This window comes from Erinaceus europaeus, chromosome X (assembly GCF_950295315.1).
Source record: "Erinaceus europaeus chromosome X, mEriEur2.1, whole genome shotgun sequence".
NCBI classification, from domain to species: Eukaryota; Metazoa; Chordata; class Mammalia; order Eulipotyphla; family Erinaceidae; genus Erinaceus; species Erinaceus europaeus.
The window spans coordinates 40914308-40933814 of NC_080185.1; the positions used below are offsets into that span (position 1 = coordinate 40914308).

General features: G+C 41.1%; 1 protein-coding gene across 3 annotated transcripts; it reads right to left on the reverse strand.

Annotated features, from left to right (window-relative positions):
* Positions 1–298: 298 nt before the first annotated feature.
* On the reverse strand, positions 299–17609 carry MCTS1 (MCTS1 re-initiation and release factor). 3 transcript variants are annotated; one of them, XM_060183298.1, is made up of 6 exons: positions 17392–17609; positions 14517–14669; positions 13858–13955; positions 8128–8261; positions 2791–2858; positions 299–506 (listed from the first exon to the last, which is right to left on the reverse strand). In XM_060183298.1, exons 1-6 carry the CDS (start codon positions 17436–17438, stop codon positions 425–427), a joined length of 582 nt encoding a protein of 193 aa, XP_060039281.1. In that variant the 5' UTR covers positions 17439–17609; the 3' UTR covers positions 299–424. The 3 variants fall into 3 exon arrangements, with proteins under 3 accessions (XP_060039281.1, XP_007530422.1, XP_007530421.1); XM_007530360.3 differs by lacking the exon at positions 17392–17609 and adding an exon at positions 15866–16192; XM_007530359.3 differs by lacking the exon at positions 17392–17609 and adding an exon at positions 15228–15408.
* Positions 17610–19507: the final 1898 nt, after the last annotated feature.

A 19507-nucleotide genomic window follows, 5' to 3' on the forward strand; every position in this document is an offset into this window, starting at 1 on the left:
ATCCAAAATAAATAAACTTTAAAAAGTAAAAAATAAACTTTCTTTTTGATATGAATGACTTATCAGTGTGTGAGGTCCCAAGTTTCATTCCAGCATTGCATATACCAGAATGATGTTTTCTCTCTGTGTGTCATTACTAAAAGAATACATAAGCTTTTCTACAAAGAATATATAAGCACTAGCCCAAAAAAGGACATTAAGATATCTATGTCTATTTACCAGATACCTCTTAATATCTGAGTTTGTTACCTAATTTTTACTTGAGTCTTAAGAAAAATTAAAAAATACTGTTGGCAACTAACAGTTTTAACATCTGTTGACTTTATTCAGCATAACCACAGCAGTATTATCTCCATGCTGTCACACACAAACACAAAGATACAGCATGACCTCCATATGTAACCCAACTGTGCTCCTCCTGGGTTCATTTATACGTCTTCATATGCCACAGCCCATCATTTAAATAATGGATATTTTCAATGCCGATTCCTTTGTTGACTTTCTCACTGCAGAAGGGGGTGGGGAAGCACATAAACATATGTTAAAGTGTTTTTTTGTTGGGTGGGGATAAATACAATTCCAAGTGCACTGTTACCTGGCAATTATTGAGCCACATGTAGAGAACTTATCTAGATTACTCTTGTGTGGTTGCCTTTCTTTTTAATATTATTTATTTATTCCCTTTTGTTGCCCTTGTTGTTTTATTGTTGTAGTTATTATTGTTGTTGTTATTGATGTCATCATCATTGCATAAGACAGAGAGAAATGGAGAGAGGAGGGGAAGACAGAGAGGGGGAGAGAAAGATAAGACACCTGCAGACCTGCTTCACCACTTGTAAAGCGACTCCATTGCATGTGGGGAGCTGGGGTCTCAAACGGGGATCCTTCAGCCGGTCCTTGCACTTTGCACCACCTGCGCTTAACCCACTGCACTACCGCCCAACTCCCTTGTGTGATTGTCTTTATTCAACTATTACTCTAGTATAACTTATGTGCTAAAGTGAGTCTAGTGATTTAACTAGTGAGCCTATAGAACTAGAACATCAAACTGTTAAAGTAAGCCTAAAGCAAAACCAAAAAAAAGGGGGGGCCAGGTGGTGGTGCACCTGGAGAAGCACACATGTACCATGTGCAAGGGCCTGGGTTCAAGCTCCCAGTCCCCATCTGCAGCAGTGAAGCATTATAAGTGGTGAAACAGTGCTGCAGGTGCCTCTCTTTCCTCTCTATATCCCTCTCCCCTCTCAATTCCTTTCTGGCCTATTACAGGAAAGGAAAAGAAGGGGGCTGGGGAGACAGCATAATGGTTATGAAAAAGACTTTCCTGCTTGAGTCTCTGAGGTCCCAGCTTTAATCCCCAGTACCACCATAAGCCAGAGCTGAGCAGTGCTCTGGTATAAAAAAGAAAAGACAAAAAGAAAAAGGAAAAACAAATGGCTGTTATGAGCAGTGGATTCATTATGCAGGCACCAAGCCCCAGTGATAAACCTGGTGGGGAAAAAAAAGCTATTTAAAAACAAAAATTAGAGGGTGGGAGAAATAGCATAATGATTATGCAAAATTACTTTCATGACTGAGGCTCCAAAGTTTCAGGTTCAATCCTCCCTCCATCTTAAACCAGAGCTGAGTAGTGCTCTGGTAAAAATAAATAAAGGAAATGAAATCAGAAAAAAGTAAATCATTTATTAAAAAACAATAGTAATAATTTGAGCATTAAATGGATTCTCAAGTTTTTCAATACACTAAATTTTGATAATCGGTCACTAATATTCCTAGTTTATGTTTCCTATATTATCAAGTGAAAATATAAGCTAAAACTGTGAGGTACTGAAATTTTGTCACTGCTTTAAAAACTAGCAGGTAAACATTTTCTCCCCCACCCAAGTTAAATCATACTAAATAAAAAATTCCTAAAATAGCACATACACAAATATGACACAGTTATGTCAACACATGGGTTCATCTCAGAGTGGCTAAGAATGCAGTCCCAGAGACAAACGAGGTTTCTACGCCTTCCTAAGAGGAAAAATCAGAAATGAGGTTTCTGTGCTTAGATACTTATAAGATGTGGTGGTATGAAAGAAAATATCACCTGTTATTATTTATTATTATTATATGTGTATTTTTTTTACCAGAGCACTGCTCAGCTCTGGCATATGGTGGTGCGGGGGACTGAACGTGAGACTTTGGAGCCTCACGCATGAGGGTCTGTTTACATAACCATTCTGCTATCTACCCTCCACCCTATAATTTTTTTAATATTTATTTATTCCCTTCTATTGCCTTTGTTGTTTTATTGTTGTAGTTATTATTGTTGTTGTTACTGATGTCATCGTTGTTGGATAGGTCAGAGAGAAATGGAGAGGAGGGAAGACGGGGGTGGGAGGGAGAGAAAGATACCTACAGACCACTTCACCACTTATGAAACAACTCCCCTGCAACTGAGGAGCCGGGGGCTCAAACCAGGATCCTTCAGCCGGTCCTTGAGCTTTGCACCACCTGCATTTAACCCGCTGTGCTACCGCCCAAGTCCCAATTATTATATTTTTATTTTAGTGATATTGAGAAGGGAGGGGAAGATAGTGAGAGAGAAAGACTAATACCTGCAACACTGCTTCAGCAGTGGTAAAGCTTCCCTACTGCAGGTGGGGATGGGAGGATTGGCCCAGTTCCTGTGCATGCCAATGTATGCGTTCTAGGAGCTGCCCACCCAGCCCTTCACCTGTAATTCTGATGCTTCCTGTACAGATAACTCATATGTCAAAAACTAAGGGGACCTAACATAAAACTTACATATCTTCCGCAGACATCTTCATGACTCCAACACACAGGGCATGTTGTTTTCCTTCTGCCATGATTGCCTGAAAACACATAGCTAAGAAAACTATGTATCAAAATGTCTTGAAGAGGGGTTGGCAAATAATGATCCCATTACTAGATAGCCAGTTTTGAGCTCATCGTATATCTTGGCCTAGAGAATGAACTTTGAGGGCTGGGAACACAGCATAATGGTTATGCAAAAAGACTTTCATGCCTGAGGCATCGAAAGTCCCAGGTTCAATCCCTAGCACCATCATAAGCAGTGCTCTGGTTAAAAAAAAAAAGGGAAGGGGTAGGGTAGGTGAGGGTAGGGGGGGTAGGGGAGAGAAAGAGAAAAGAACTTTAAGAACAGAGACATCTGAAGCCCTGCTTCACCACCTGTGAAGCTTCCCCTGCTACAAATGGAGACTGGGGGCTTCAACTGAGGACTCTGTGCATGGTAATGAGTGCACTCCACTGGTGCTCCACCACCCAACCCCCAGTGAGCACACTGTAAATACTCCATAAGCTGAAATGAATTGATCTAGTAAACCATTTTTGGTTTTTTTTTTTTTTTCTCCAGGGTTATTTCCAGGGCTCGGTGCCTATACTACAAATCCACTACTGCTCCTGTGGCCATTTTTTCCATTTTTTGCATAGGACAGAGAGAAATTGAGAGGGAAAGAGAAGATAGAAAGGGGAGGGAGGGAGAGAGAAAGATATAAACGTGCAGACCTGCTTCCCCTCTTGTGAAGAGGGCCCCTGCAGGTGAAGAGCCAGGGGCTCAAACCAGGATCCTTGCGCTGGTCCTTGCACTTTATACTAAGTTTGCTTAACCCAGTGTACCACCACCACCTGGCCCTGTAAGCTGTCGGGCAGTCCCCCTGCTCCATCCTCCATTGCTCACACTATGGTCACTTTTGGTTTTCAAGTCAAATGTCAATGTCATGTTAACAAAATCAAAATAAGTCAAAAATGGATAACATTCCTTTGCACATAAAAAAGTGAAATAATTAAATATTAGATCTTTGATAGTGGTTACAGTATGGAACTATGCCCCTGTTTATAATCCTATAAACCATAATTAAATCATTAATTAAAAAAGACAAAACAGGAGTAGGGCAGTAGCACAGCAGATTAAGCGCATGTGGCAGAAACACAAGGACCGGTGCAAGGATCACGGTTCAAGCCCCTGGATCCCCACCTGCAGGGGGGCTGCTTCACAAGCGGTGAAACAGGTCTGCAGGTGGCTATCTTTCTCTCCCCCTGTCTTCCCCTCTCTCCATTTCTCTCTGTCCTATCTAACAATGACGGCATCAACAACAACAACAACAATAACTACAACAACAATAAAAAAAACAAGGGCAACAAAAGGGAAAATACATAAAACATTTTTTAAAAATATTTTATAGATTTTTTAGGGAGTCGGGCTGTAGCGCAGCGGGATAAGCACAGGTGGCGCAAAGCACAAGGACCGGCATAAGGATCCCGGTTCGAACCCCGGCTCCCCACCCTGCAGGGGAGTCGCTTCACAGGTGGTGAAGCAGGTCTGCAGGTGTCTATCTTTCTCTCCTCCTCTCTGTCTTCCCCTCCTCTCTTCATTTCTCTCTGTCCTATCCAACAATGACGACAACAACAATAACAACTACAACAAGGGCAACAAAAGGGAATAAATAAAATAAATATTTAAAAATTTAAAAAATTTTTTTAAATATTTTATAGATTTTTTAAATATTTTATTTATTTATTTTTCCCTTTTGTTGCCCTTGTTGGAAAAAAAAAATCTTAAAAAAAAAAAGACAAAACAATCTAGTGTTTTAGTCTAGTGCTCTAATGTTTTAGTCACTAAATGGCAGTTTAATGTAAAGGACATGTTAATAATAATTAGAGGCCAGGAGCTAGCTAGCTTTCCCAGAATTCCTGCTTTACCATGTTCTAGGCCCTGGATTAGAGTTCCCATACATGGAAGCCCCATAAATATCATAGGAGTATGGGAGGTGGGTGAGCTCCATGGATGGTGGAATGAGAGCATAGTGTCTCTCTTTCCTCTCTCCCAAGTGAAAGATAAAATAAATAAAGTAGGTGGGGTCAGGAGGCTGATCAGTGATATACACATGTGCAGGGTCCTGAGTTCATTACCTGGTGCCACATAAAACAAATTTTAATAATTGAAAAAAAATGACATCCTCGGACCGGGTGGTGGCACACCTGGTTGAGTACACCCATTAGCATGAGCAAGGACCTACATTCAAAGCCCCCACTCCCCACTTGCAAGGGGGGGAACCTTTACAGGGGCTGCAGGTTTCTCTCTTCTCTCTCCCTCTCTGTCTTCCCCACCTCTCTCAATTTCTCTCTGTCCTATCAAAGAAAGGGGGGATGAATGGGGGTAGGGGAGCAATGAATTCATTGTACAGGTACTACGCTCCAGAGACAGCTCTAGTGGCAATTTAAAAAAATGCATACTAAATTTATCTCTAAAAGCCCAGTGGAAGTTTCAACCTTCTGAGAACAACCAGAATAGTCTTGGTTTATTACTTGTAGAATCTATATTACTTAATATGGCAGTACATATATTTAAAAGTTCAAGGGTATATAGTCACCTCTCTATACTAGTTTTACAACTTTCTAAACATCTGCAGGTTATTTTTGAAACAAAAATTATTTTAACAGTGCAGGCTAAGTATTGGGAAATTTTCCATAAGATATTTCAGAGCTAGAAACTGAAAGCACTTTTTAAAAATCATAAATATGGGAGTTGGGCAGTAGCGCAGCGGGTTAGCAAAGCGCAAGGACCGGCTTAAGGTTCCCGGTTAGAGCCCCCAGGTCCCCACTTTCAGGGGAGTCCCTTTACAGGTGGTGAAGCAGGTCTGCAGGTGTCTATCTCTCCCCCTCTCTGTCTTCCCTCCTCTCTCCATTTCTCTCTGTCCTATCCAACAACGACGACATCAATAACAACAATAATAACTACAACAATAAAAAAGGGCAAATAAATAAATAATTTTTAAAAATATATAAATATTTGGCCCAAAAAGGGTCCCAGTGACTAAAAGATATGGGGTCCCGAGTTTAATCCCCAGAGTGGCATATGCCAGAGTAGTGCTATGGTGTTCTCATTCTCTTTCTCTCTCTTTATCTCACGTTAATAAATATTTAAAATTTTAAAAAATCATGGCAGATGATACAGTTTATAAAGCACTGGACTCTAAAGCATGAGGGTCTGAGTTGTTTAATCCCTGACATCACCTGAGTCAGAGTGATGCTCTGGTTCTGTCTCCCCACTTCTCTCATGAATTAATACCTTTAAAATTTTTTTATTTAAAAATCATAAACATAAAAAGGTAACCTGTCCTCACAAAGAAGTTTCCTCTATTGGCTATCAATTCATTCATTCAGTGTCCCACAAATAGATAAGCACCTACTATATGACTGGTATTTGTGGCAATACAAGTGACTCCTAAGGTAGAAATAGGTAGCTCGTACTACAGAGCACAAGACACTCTTCAGTCCACTCCAGTGACATTCCTGGTGCTCAATGATTGCCCCATTCCAATCAAGTCTGATTCCCATTTCTCAACCCAAAGCATCCAGCCACTTGACGATAAAGCAGAAGCTGTCCTCCTAACTAGACTAGCTGAAAAAAAAATTAGCTAGAACATAACTGGAACAGCACTGTAAAGATGGAAATAATACAGAATCATTTGGTTACACCATGAGTCAATCTGACTCTTAAGGCCCACTGGGACTTTAGTATTTCTTTGTGAGGGACCATGTTCTCAGGCCCAAATGACCAACTTAAAATGAACTTCAAAATAAAACCTGGGGATGGCAGATCTTGCCTACATAATAAAGTCGCAAGAAGAAAAAAGCTGGAGGGGTGTGGGGGTTCAAGGCAGTGGCACACCTGGGTAAGCACATACATCACAGTGTAAAGGACCTGAGTTCAAGACCCTGGTCCCCACCTGCAGCAGGAAGATTCATGAATGGTGACTCAGTGCTGCAGGTCTCTCTCCCCTCTCTCTCTCTCTCTCTCTCTCTCTCTCCATCTCTCTCATTCTCCCTCTCTCCCTCCCCCTTCTCTCTCAGTTTCTCTTTGTCTCTAAATACAATATTTCAAAAAAGAAGTTGGGGATGATTATGCAAAAGGCTTTCATGCCTAAGGCTCTGAAGTCCAAGGTTTAGTCCCCAGCACCATAAGCCAGAGCCAAGCAGTACTGTTGAAAAAAAAAAAGAAAGAAAAAGTTGGGAATTGCCAATATTCCCCCAAATTTCTTTCCTTTTTTTTTTTTTTTTTTGCCTCCAGGTTATTGCTGGGGGCTCGGTGCCTTCACCACAAATCCACTGCTCCTGGAGGCCATTTTTCCCCCTTTTTGTTGCCCTTGTTGTTTTATCATTGTGGTTATTATTTTTGTTGCTACTGAGGTCGTTTTTGTTGGATAGGACAAAGAGAAATGGAGAGAGGAAGGGAAAACAGAGAGGGGGAGAGAAAGATAGACACCTGCAGACCTGCTTTACCACTTGTGAGGCGACCCCCAGCAGGTGGGGAGCCGGGGGCTCCAACCAGGATCCTTAAGCCGGTCCTTGCACTTTGCACCATGTGCGCTTAAGCCGCTGCGCTACCGACCGACCCCCCACCCCACACACACAAATTTCTTTTTTAAAATATCTTAGTTGTCAACGAGAAAGAAAGAGAACCAGAGCATTGTTCTGGCACTCAATCATGAAAGTTTTTTGGTGTAACCACTATACCATCTCCCCAGCCCACAAAATGTTTTGTTTCTTTTTTTAAGTTTCAGGTGCCAGCTCATCCTGTAGAGTGCACACATTATCATGTGTGATATGCTAGGTTTGAGATCCAACAACACTTGGAAGCATCAAAGTACCAGCGGAAGCTCCACAGATGGTGAGGAGGTGCTGTGGTCTTTCCCTCTTTGTGTGTGTCTTAGTCCCCCCTTTTCTTTAATTGAAATAAGATGAAAAAGATGGCCCAGTAACAGTGGAAGAACACATATTCGAGCCCCCTCTCAATGCACAAAAAAAGGAGGGGTGGGCTTTATAATTCACCTAAAATCTAATAACATTGGTCATTGGCCCAAACTGGCTGACAAGTACCTGGAAATCTTTCAGCACTAGCTCTTCTTTAATGTCTAAGATGGGACAGAACTGAGGCCCAAGAAAGACTATTAATCCTCATGTCCTCAAATGCAACCAGAAATATGTTAAGACAATAGCAGCAGGAACACCCAAAAAATATACCTAACAATCTCTTAAAGGACAGATCTTTCAACGATAACAAAAATATAATGAGTACACATTTCAGCAAGGAAAGGATACAACAACTGTGTCTACTGCAGCAGGGTAAAGTTTAGCTCCAGGGGATGTTAAACCTGGACACATGATATTTGCTCCACTAAGTACAAACTTGATGGCTCCTTTATCAACTTGCTGGTGGGGCAGGATGAAAGGATCTAGAGGAAAGGGAATACATTGCATACATCAGACTAATGAATCAACATGCAAAGGACACGAACAAATATTTCCTAAAACTCAAGTACTCAGATGGAATAAAACAAAAACACCATCCTTCACTTAGCAAGACGCTATTTCTATTTTTTAATAACAAGCTATGCTCAGTGCCAGCAAGAGTATAGGACAACTAGCATTCCCATGGACTTCTTTTTTTTTTTTTTTTAGTATTTATTTTTATTTATTCCCTTTTGTTGCCCTTGTTTTTTTATTGTTGTAGTTATTATTGTTGTAGTTATTGATGTCGTCATTGTTGGATGGGACAGAGAGTAAAGGAGAGAGGAGGGGAAGACAGAGAGGGGGAGAGAAAGATAGACAGACACCTGCTGACCTTCTTCACGGCTTGTGAAGCGACTCCCCTGCAGGTGGGGAGCTGGAACTGGGATCTTTATGCCAGCCCTTGCACTTTGCGCCATGTGTGCTTAATCCACTGCACCACGGCCCGACTCCCCCCATGTACTTCCAGAAGGGTTATAAATGGAAACAACCTTTCTTTAGGACTACTTAGCAATATTTATTAACTGATTGAAAAATTCAAAACTCATTGACTCAGTAGGTAATTTGTCTAAGACTTCATCCTAAGAAAAATTGTATTTAAGTAGAAAGGTCTGGACTGGGGTAGAGTGGGGTGGGAGTACACCTGGTAGAATGCACAGATTATAGTGCACAAGACTCATGTTCAAACCCCAGTCCTTACCTGCAGGGGGGAAGTTTCAAGAGTAGTGAAACTATGCTGCAGGTGTCTCTCCCTCCGTCCCTCCCTCCCTATTTCACCCTTCCCTCTCAGTTTCTGTTTCTATTCAAAATAAATCAATAAAATATTTTTGAAAGAAATATCTGGGCTAGAGAAATAACATGATGGTTCTACAAAAAGCTTTTTCATGCCTGAGGAAGCAAAAGTCCCAAGTCAATCCACAACACCATCATAAGCCAGAGTTTAGAAGTACTCTGATAAAAAAAAAATTAAGTAGAAAGATCTTCATTGTAGCACTAATATTTATACAAAAGTGGAATCAGCCTAATCGTCCAACAACAAATAAAGAGCTTAAGGTAGGCCTATAATACCTACTTAGTATGGGCAGGGGAGATAGCATAATGGTTCTGCAAAAGGGCTTTCATGCCATAGACTCCAAAAATCCCAGGTTCAATCCCCTACACCACCATAAGCCGGAGCTGTGCAGTGCTCTGGTCTCTCTTTCCCAATCTCTCCCCCTCTTTAATAAAATAAAATATACTTTAAACGTTTTAAAAAACAGTAATACCTAGATGGTAAAACTAAGGAGCTTATGCAATGCCCTGGAAAATGTTCATAACAGAATGTTAAATGAAAAAAAAAAAAGTCAGGCGGTAGAGTAGCGGGTTAAGGGCACAAGGCGCAAAGCTCAAGGACCGGCGTAAGGATCATGGTTCCAGCCCCGACTCCCCACCTACAGGGGAGTCCCTTCACAGGTGGTGAAGCAGGTCTGCAGGTGTCTATCTTACTCTCTCTCTCTCTGTCTTCCCCTCCTCTCTCCATTTCTCTCTGTCCTATCTAACAACAACAACAACGACATCAATAACAACAACAACAATAAAAAGGCAACAAAAGGGAAAATAAATAATTCTAAAAAAATTAAAAAAAAAGAAAATCAAACTATCCTAAATAACAATGGTTGCTAGTGGAAGAGATGAATATGTGAAACATGGGGGAGTTTAGGAGTGTGAAATGAGTCTGTCTGATATTATAACAGTGGGTACAAGACATTAATACATTTGGCAAAATCCCATAGAATGTACAACAAAAAGAATGAATCCCAATGTAGACTACAGATGTTGGGTAACAATAATGTGTCAGTATTGATTCATCAATGTGCCATACACTGGAACTGGGGAGATAACATAAAAATAATCAAATGCGGGAGGGGGTGGGTTATGGAGATTGGGTGGTGGGAATTGTGTGGAGTTGTACCCCTCCTACCTTATGTTTTTGTTCATTAATCCTTTCTTAAATAAAAAATTAAAAAATAATAATAATAATCAAATGTATTACACCCAAAACTGTTCTAAAAAATAAAGTCCAGGACCAACAACATAGCTCACTTGAATAGTACACTGCTTTGCCATGCCCAAAACCCAGGTTCAGGCCTGGCCCCCATTACATTGAAGGGAGCTCTGGTACTGTGTTCTCTTTCACTCTCTTAAGTATTTAATTAAAGGGTCAGGGGATGGCACAGCAGGTTCAGCACACAAGCCCCCAGTCCCCACCTGCATGGGAGAAGCTTCACAAGTGGTGAAGCAGTACTGCAAGTGTCTCTCTTCTCCCCTTCCTATTTTCCCCTTCCTTCCCCCAATTTCTAGATCTCTATCGAAAAGAAAAAAATGGGGAGGGGGAGGAAAGGAAAAAAGTAATTGAAAATACGGGGTAGGGCGGTAGCACAGCGGGTTAAGTGCACCGACTGGAGTAAGGATGCCGGTCGGAGCCCCCACCTCCGCACCTGCACAGGAGTCGCTTCACAGGCGTGAAGCAAGTCTGCAGGTGTCTATCTTTCTCTCCCCCTCTCTCCATTTTTCTCTGTCTTATCCAACAACAATGACATCAATAACAACAATAATAACTACAACAACAATAAAAAATAAGGGCAACAAAAGGGAAAATAAATAAGTATTTTTTTTTTAAATTAATTAAAATAGGGAGTCGGGCAGCGGGTTAAGCGCACGTGGCTTAAAGCGCAAGAACCGGCCTAGGGATGCCAGTTCGAGCCCCCTCCCCACCTGCAGGGGAGTCGCTTCACAAGCGGTGAAGCAGGTCTGCAGGTGTCTGTCTTTCTCCCCCACCCTCTGCCTCCCCCTCCTCTCTCTATTTCTCTCTGTTCCATCCAACAATGAGGACATCAATAATAATAATTACAACAATAAAAAAACAAAAAGGGCAACAAAAGGGAATAAACATTAAAAAATTAATTAAGTAAAGTCCAGGTCTATTAAAAATTATCAGTCCACCTTCTTCACCCCATCTTGGATGGAGCTTAAAGGAATCATGTTAAGTGAGATAAGTCAGAAACGAAAGGATGAATATGGGAAGATCTCACTCACTGACATAAGTTGAAAATCAAGATGAGAAGGGAAAACACTGAACAGAACTTGGACTGGAGTTGGTGTATTGCACCAAAATAAAAGACCCTGGGGTGGGGTGGGGGAGCACTCAGGCCCTGGAACATGACAGCAGAGGAGGATCTAGTGGGGGCTGAACTGTTATGTGGAAAACTGAAAAATGTTATGTATGTACAAACTACTGTAAATCCCCCAATAAAGAAATTTAAAAAATAATAATAAAGTCCAGGTGCCAGGGAAAGGGCTCATCGTTAATGAAGGTACTTGTATGCCTAAGGCAACAGATTCGATCCCAGGTACCACTGTAAGTCAAAATTGGGCAAGGGTGTGGTCTTTTATCACTCTCCCTCTCTTTCCCTCACAAATAAATAAATCTCTTTTGTTGTTGTTGTTGTTATTGTTAGGGCTTCATCACTGGTCGACTTTTCCAGACTGGCAGACAGGGAGAGAGGGGAAAAGTACCACAGTGCTGAAGCTCCTTCCAAAGTGGTGGGGACCAAGCCCAAACCTAGGTCATATACATGACAAAGTGGGCAAAGTATGCAATTCTGTTTTCATTTCTTTTGAGAGCAGGAGGTAGGTGGGCCTTGAAATCCATGTGATTTTCAGACCAAGATCCAACCTAGATTGACTGTTTAGTCTTCATTTTCTTTCAGTCAGATAGACAATAATGCCATCAAAAGCTCTTAGTATCACCAAATATTTTCATTTAAAACACATTCCGACAGTTGGAAAGTGACTTAGCAAGGAGAGCAGGACTTGCATGCTTGAGAGCCCTAAGTTCAACTTCTAACACCATATATGGAGGGGCAAAGCAGTCTTCTGGTCTCCTTCACTCTCTCTCATTAAAGAAAGAACCCATTTGAGGGGCTGGGTAGTGGCACACCTGGTTGAGTGGACATGTTACCAAGCACAAGCACCCAGGTTCACCCCCACCAGCAGAGGGGAAACTTCATGACTGTTGAAGCAGAGCTGCAGATTTCTCTGTTTTGCTCTCCTCCCTCTCGATCTCTCCCCCCTCTCAATTTATCTCTGCCCTGCCAAATAAAAAAATAAGCAGTAAATTATTTTAAAACCTTTTTTTTAAAAAAATTTATTACTTATTTATTTATTCCCTTTTGTTGCCCTTGTTGTTTTGTTGTTGTTGTTGTTGGATAGGACAGAGAGAAATGGAGAGAGGAGGGGAAGACAGAGAGGAGGAGAGAAAGATAGACACCTGCAGACCTGCTTCACCGCCTGTGAAGTGACTCCCATGCAGGGTGGGGAGCCAGGGTTCGAACTGGGATCCTTATGCCGGTCCTTGTGCTTTGCGCCACCTGCGCTTAACCCACTGCGCTACAGCCCGACTCCCCTTTAAAATCTTTTTTTAAAAAAATGGTTCCAAACAAATGTTTCCAGTTGCATCAGAATTCAATTTCTCTTTACCATAGTTTTTCTTTCTTTTAAAAATATTTTTATTTATTTGATAGAGCCAGAAAGCAATTGAGAAGGAAGGCCATAGAGAGAAAGACACCTGCAGTACTGCTTCACCAATTGCAAAGCTTCCCCCTAGCAGATGGGAACTTGATTCTGGGTCCTCACACATTGTAACATGGGTACACAACCAGGTGTGCCACCATCCAACCCCATCAGAGGTTTTTCAAAGAAAGGAAAGCAATACTCAATCAAGTAACTGTAGAAACACCTTTAGAAATGATAAAAAGTTCCACCAGTCTTAAGATCTACCCACCAATTTTACAGTTCCTGACCTTGACCTTGGCTCCAGGAGGCAATTCAAAATTGATCTCAGGCTTTTCCAAAACCAAACTCATCAATTCATCAATTAAATTTCCAGAGCCTCTAGTCACCCCTTTCCTGCCTCTCAGCTAGAAGGCCAGACATAGACTAAACTGAAAAGCAGAGATTTAATTCAGTGATAAACTTCAAATGCAGAGGGAAACTGTATTTTCCTTTGGATGTTCTGTTATAATATGTTATGCAAATGACCTGTCCTCAACAACATGCAAATGTGCATAAATAACAAATGTTAAATATGATTTCATGACAACTAACCTTGACAAAAAAAAAGACAAAGAAAAAAAAGAAAATGCTTAACAGTATTTTTCTCAAACGTGCAGTGCATATGTATTTGTGCAATTATCGAATTGTTGTCTGTTTTCGTAACTAGGTTGTTAGCTTTCTAGGGACAGGGACCATCTGTTTTTTCTTCCCATCCTATTCTCAGTAGCTAGCTCCATCCCTGGCATGAAGTAAGTTCAATATTTGTTGAATGAGTGAAAGGATGCTCTTTCTCAGGCTTCCTGGAATGTAGAATGAGGCCATTTGCATTTCCAAGATAGGGATTCATTCAATTTTATATTCATTATTAGTTAATACTAATAACAAGTGACTTCCAACTCTTTTCATATGTCTCCATAAACCCAAAACTTATTTTCTAAGAAAACTTACATTTGTGAAGTAACCTTAGGGTTGGATAAAAAGGCCCTTCTCTTTGCCTAAAAAATAGCAATTCTCCATTTACTGTAAGGATTTCTATATGTTCATGGCTGTAAGACAAATGTCACAAAGTACCAAGTTAGATATCTTTCAGAAATAGATATGCCAAATACCCTTCAAATCATGTATAATATGAAATAAGCATATACAGAGAAATATACTTTTTTTGTATAGTATGAAATAACCATATACAGAAATACAATAAGCTTTTTTTATTCAGTAAAGATGCAGGTTTAAAAAAAAACATTATTTAAATTGTTTCATCTTGTTATACCAATTTAGCAGAGAAAAAAATGTAGCCTGCTAGCCAATTCTATTCCATATTTTAGTATTTTAATTCCATTGTTAAATAAGAGACAGCCCTGAAGAACAAGCCGAGAGACATTAAATCTAATTCCATAAATAAGAACACCTACTGAATAAAACAATCACTATGGAGAGCCATTTTCTACAAACTGAAACCAAAAAGGTTGATTTAAAATTATTCTCTTTATCTATTCCCATCAACAATCTATCACTAGATAATGTGAAAATAAACCCATTGATTAAGAATTCAATCTAAGTATTCACTATTCAGCTCATTTAAGTTTTACCCAGAGAGAAATACTTACCATCGTACAATTTTGACAGGATCTTTCTTAGGCATGATCTGATTAAGCCATGGTTCAATACCTGGAAATTGCTCTATCAATTGATTTTTAATGCCCTTTATCACTGATGTTTTCAACTGGATGCAGTTGGACACATTTTCTTTTTCATCAAATCTGCCAAAAGATTTTTTGCAAGAAAGCCATTTCTAATCAAATTTAAATAACCAAAGGCAGAGCTTTCATTAGTCATCTATTCCCCAGCAAGCACTGAGATACTTAAATATGAGATCTTTCTTAAAATCCCATTTACATTGTATCCTGACCAGCACAAAACCAAAGTCTTACTACAATACTAAAATCAACTGTCATGGATACACAATTGGGTAAGGCATATTCCACATTATAATTTGTAATCTTTCAGGAAGAAAAAAAAACGCCTTTCGTAGAAAATTGTATTCAATTCTAACCAGAAAGAAACATGGATTCTCAACTACAATAAAATCTGTGAAGAAACAAAAGCAAAACAAAACAAACGCATTCACATTCACACACACACACACACACACACACACACACACACACACACACACACACACGCAGCAGCCCCTCAAGCGTTGAGCTGCCAGACTAATTAGTCCCTGCTAGGCTATGTAATCTATTGAGACTTTTAACTGATGATTATTTTTCTTTAAAAAAAAATTTTTTTTTCATAACGTCATGCACAAAACCCACCTTCCTTTGCCCATGTTCCCCCTTTGCTTTTTTGCGTCTACCAGATCTGGAAGGAAAACCCACAAGGCAAATTCCCAAGCAATTTTTTTTTTTTGTCTTTCTTACACTGAACAGCCTATGGGACAATTACGTTATTTGCAGGACAAGGTTAATCTGGCAGCTAGGCGATAGGCATGACAGGCCGCTGGCTTCCTGTCACCCAGACTCCTTCACTCCCATGACCCAGGAAGTCAAGCCTTCCCTTGTTCAGTTCATATCTAATAAACATATGGCAGTGAGTGCAGGGCTCTCCTCTCAGCTAAAAAGGATATGCCCCTACATCACAGTGCAAGGATGTGATTGGTAGAGCCCTAGGAATGGAGACAGGATTGGGGGGGGGGGGGCAAAAGAACAAGAGGGAGAAGGAAAAAAAAAAACGAAGGCGGGGGAGGGGGGCCGAAATCCGATTGTGGATTTAGGGCTGGAAAGTTGAGAGAAGTGTTGCAAGTTGCGAGTTTGAGAGCATAGTACTACTGGAAACCTTAGGGCCTCAGGATGGCAGGGGCGGGGGAGAGAAAGAGGATCTTTGCTCTCGCCCTCTTCCCCACCCCCACCCCACCGCCTCTGAGTAGCCGCTGGAGACCACAACACGTCCTTACTTCTTGAACATGATCCAAGGTGGAGGGGGCGGCGATAGGGAAGGGCGCGGAATGGGAAATAGAAATTGAATTAGGAAGGGTCCGGCAGATCCCCTTACACGAGGAAGCCGGCACTGACAGTCGGAGCTGCTGTCGTTAATCCGGAAAGGCGGACAGCCGGCCTCACTTTACGGCTCTGGGTGCAAACTGACTACTTCCGTTCCTTGGCAGCGCGTCGGCACTTTCGCCGACCTTTTCGGAGGGCTACTGACTCCTATCCAGAGTGGGCCGCCCAGAGCGCGGGACTTGGGAAGCCAAAAGAGAGAGAGAGAGAGAGAGAGAGAGAGAGAGAGAGAGAGAGAGAGAGAGAGAGCAACCTTGCTAGATGCTACAAGAGAAGAAAGGAGGGGGTGAGGAGGAAAGCAGAGAGGCCATCAAAATGCCGCTTCTGTGACTGTTGCGTCATTACGGGGCCCTCAAAGGGTCAAGCTTCTCCCGTGTTTCCTTCCCAGTAAGAACTGGTTCTGTTCCTTGAGACAGCCGCCTGGGTTAGTTAGTGATAACCGACCAGCGAGAGTTCAGACAAGCCTCTTGGCATCATGTTGACGTGCTCTGAGGATTGTAGTTCAGGAAATAAAAATGCAGGCTGCCCGGTTCAATTTGTATTTCAGATCAAGTCTTTTTCTTTCTTTCTTTCTTTTTTTTTTTTTTTTTAGTATAGCTGTATTTCATGCAATGTTTGGGAAATACTCATAAATTTAAAAGCCCACTGTTATTTGAATTGAATTGGGCGTCCTGGGGGAAGGGAATCCTCACAAAACTGGTGGTGGGTACCCTGTGGAACTATAACCCCATACATATAGTCTTATCTTGTAGACCATTTTTAAATCCTCAATTTAAATCTTTTAAAAACGGAAATTAAAATGATTGGCGTCTTACTGAATTTCAGTCTGGCAACCTGATCACTGAGTACAGCAGAGGTTACCCCCCAAAAAATATTCACTTGGTTCACCCCCCAAAATTCACAGGTTGAGCATAAATCAAGAGAGGTAATTTCCTAGAGGTATGGAAGAACCTCTAGGTGAGCAACACTAGCCTAATCGGAAAGCAAGAGCAGATGAAGCAACACACTTAACATATGTTGTGTTAGAAAGGCGAGCAAGCACATTAAGGGTTTTTCATCAGCTAAGAACGCATAGAAAACACACAAAACCTAAATAGACGCTAGCCAGGAGGTAGAGGGAGCACTTCCCCTTCTTTTCCTCCCTTTTCTACTCTTTTCTCTACTTCCTTTCTTAATTTTTTTTTTTAATTAGAACACCACTGGGCTCTGGTTATTAGCGGTGCCTGGGATTGAACCTGGAACCTCTCATATTCCCATTTGCCCGCTGCCCCATTTCCTATTTTTCCTACCAGTGCTCTATGGCCCTTAAAACAAACAAGCCTACCTCCCCCAGAGAGCAACTGTTCTGGTGGGGGTTGGAAAAATGGGCACCTAAAGCCATCCTAACCTACTACTGTGTATTTCAGTTGTACCTCTAACTTACCTTGGCTTGTTTTCTATGGTAGCAACACTCTTCTGATTACAATGCATCTTCCCTTGAAGATCTGCCCACAGGGAGTGAATTTGCTATTTTTCAATCCAGTCCGAAGGAGCACTTGTTTGTCTTTGTAAATGAACACATTAGCATTCTGGTGTTTGCAGCTGCCTCTTGTCAACGTCCTGAGCGTGAATCTGCATTCCCAGCCTCAATCAACCTTGTGACATTTAGAATACTGAGTTTAAAGAAATGCAAAACGGGAGCCCAGACCTCAAGCTGTGGAGAGTGCTACCCGATTAAGACTTCTAGCCAAGGAGCTCTCCTCCTCTTGGCAACTCTTCACTTGGCCCTGGGAGCCTTCTATGTAACAATGAACAAAGCAGCAATAAAAAGTTACTAGTAAGCAGTTTGAGATGAGTGAAGATAATGTATTTAGTCTGCGTAGATAGCACCCAGTTGCAACAGCTACTTGCATCTATGTTCTCCTCTGGTCAATAAAATACAACTTGATAGACCCAGAAATGAACAAGACCTGGGTGAACTTTCTAATTTCTTGAACTTCTTATTTGAAAACATTACTCATTTCAGATTTATAGATCAGTATTGCGGCAGGAGAGATAGTGTAATGGTTCTGCAAAAAACTTTAATGCCGGAGGCTCTGAAATACTAGCATCACTAAGCCAGAACTGAGCAATGCTCTGGTCTCTCTCTTTCCTTCCCTCCCTCTCCTACTCCTTCTCCCTCTTCCTCTGTCTCTCTGTCTCTCGCTCTCTATATATAGTATATATATAGTGTATATATATAGTATATATATACTATATTTTTCTCAATACTATATAGGTAGTCTTGAGAAAAATAAAAATTAAAAGCATTGTAATGGATATTTGCAGAGATAATAGCTAACCTTTAATTCTATGAAAAATTATACATCTCAGGGCTGAGGAGATAGCATAAAGATTCTGCAAAAGAATTTCATGTCTGAGGCTCTGAGGTCTCAGGTTCAGTCTGTGTGTGTGTGTGTGTGTGTGTGTGTGTGTGTGTGTGTTTCTCCGTGTCTCTCATTAAAATACATAAATAAGGGGGCTGGGTGGTGACACATCTAGTTAAGCACATGTTACCATGTACAAGGACATGCGTTCAAGCCCTCAGTCCCCACCTGCAAGGGGAAAGCTTCAAGAGTATGAAGCAGTGCTGCAGGTCTCGTTCTTTCTCTCTCTCTCCCTTATGTCTCAATTTCTCTGTCTCTATCCAATAAAATAAAATAAAAATCAATTCCTTTCCCTTTCAATGGCTGTCTATCCGATAAAATATGATAAAAATAAAATATTAAAAAATAAATATTGAATAAAAACTACGCATCTCTAGAAGATGATAAACCCCATATGCATAGGAATATATAGCTGTATGTACATACATTTTCAGATAGATAGATTAGATAGATAGAGACCACAGCACTGAAATTTCTTTCAATGCTGGGGGGGGTGTGCAAGCTTGAACCTAGGTTGTGCACATAGGAAAGCAGTGCACTATCCAAGTGCTACATACATATTTTTAACAGTTTCTGTACACTCTTATTATCATAGAAACCAAATTTGAATTATGAAAAATACCAAGTTAGGTCATGCGTATTAATGAGATATTTATTCCTGTGTTCATACATGAATACCTTCACTTGGAACCTAACTAATGCAGAGCCCACTTTTTTTTTTTGCCTCCAGGGTTATTACTGGGGCTAGGTGCCGGCACCACAAATCCACTGTTCCTGGCATCCATTTTGTCCGTTTTTACTGGATAGGACAGAAAAAAATTGAGAGAGGAGGGGGAGATAGTGAGAGAGAAAGATAGACACGTGCAGACCTGCTTCACTGGATGTGAAGTGGACCCCATGCAGGTGAGGAGCCGCCAGGGACTCTTAACTGTGATCCTTGCTCACATCTTCACGCTACATTGGATAGATGTGCGTTTAACCCAGTGCTCCACCACCTGGCTCCTCAGAGCCCATTTCTCACCATAGTGTTTCTGGTTTTGCATTGTAAACAGCATTGTTACAAGTAGAGTCTGCTTTGCCACTGTTATAATTGAGGGCTTGCACTCCCCACAAGGGACACCTCTTCAAGTAAAT

What these genes read in the sequence shown, in the direction of transcription:
- MCTS1 (XM_060183298.1), bottom strand. Translation starts at nt 17,438, where the DNA reads ATGCATTGTAATCAGAAGAGTGTTGCTACCATAGAAAACAAGCCAAG. An exon ending in CCTGTCAAAATTGTACGATG is followed by an intron (nt 13,956 to 14,516) that starts GTAAGTATTTCT and finishes TTTGTCTTACAG; the next exon opens with CCATGAACATATAGAAATCC. An exon ending in CTGCAGTAGACACAGTTGTT is followed by an intron (nt 2,859 to 8,127) that starts GTATCCTTTCCT and finishes ATGTGTTTTCAG; the next exon opens with GCAATCATGGCAGAAGGAAA.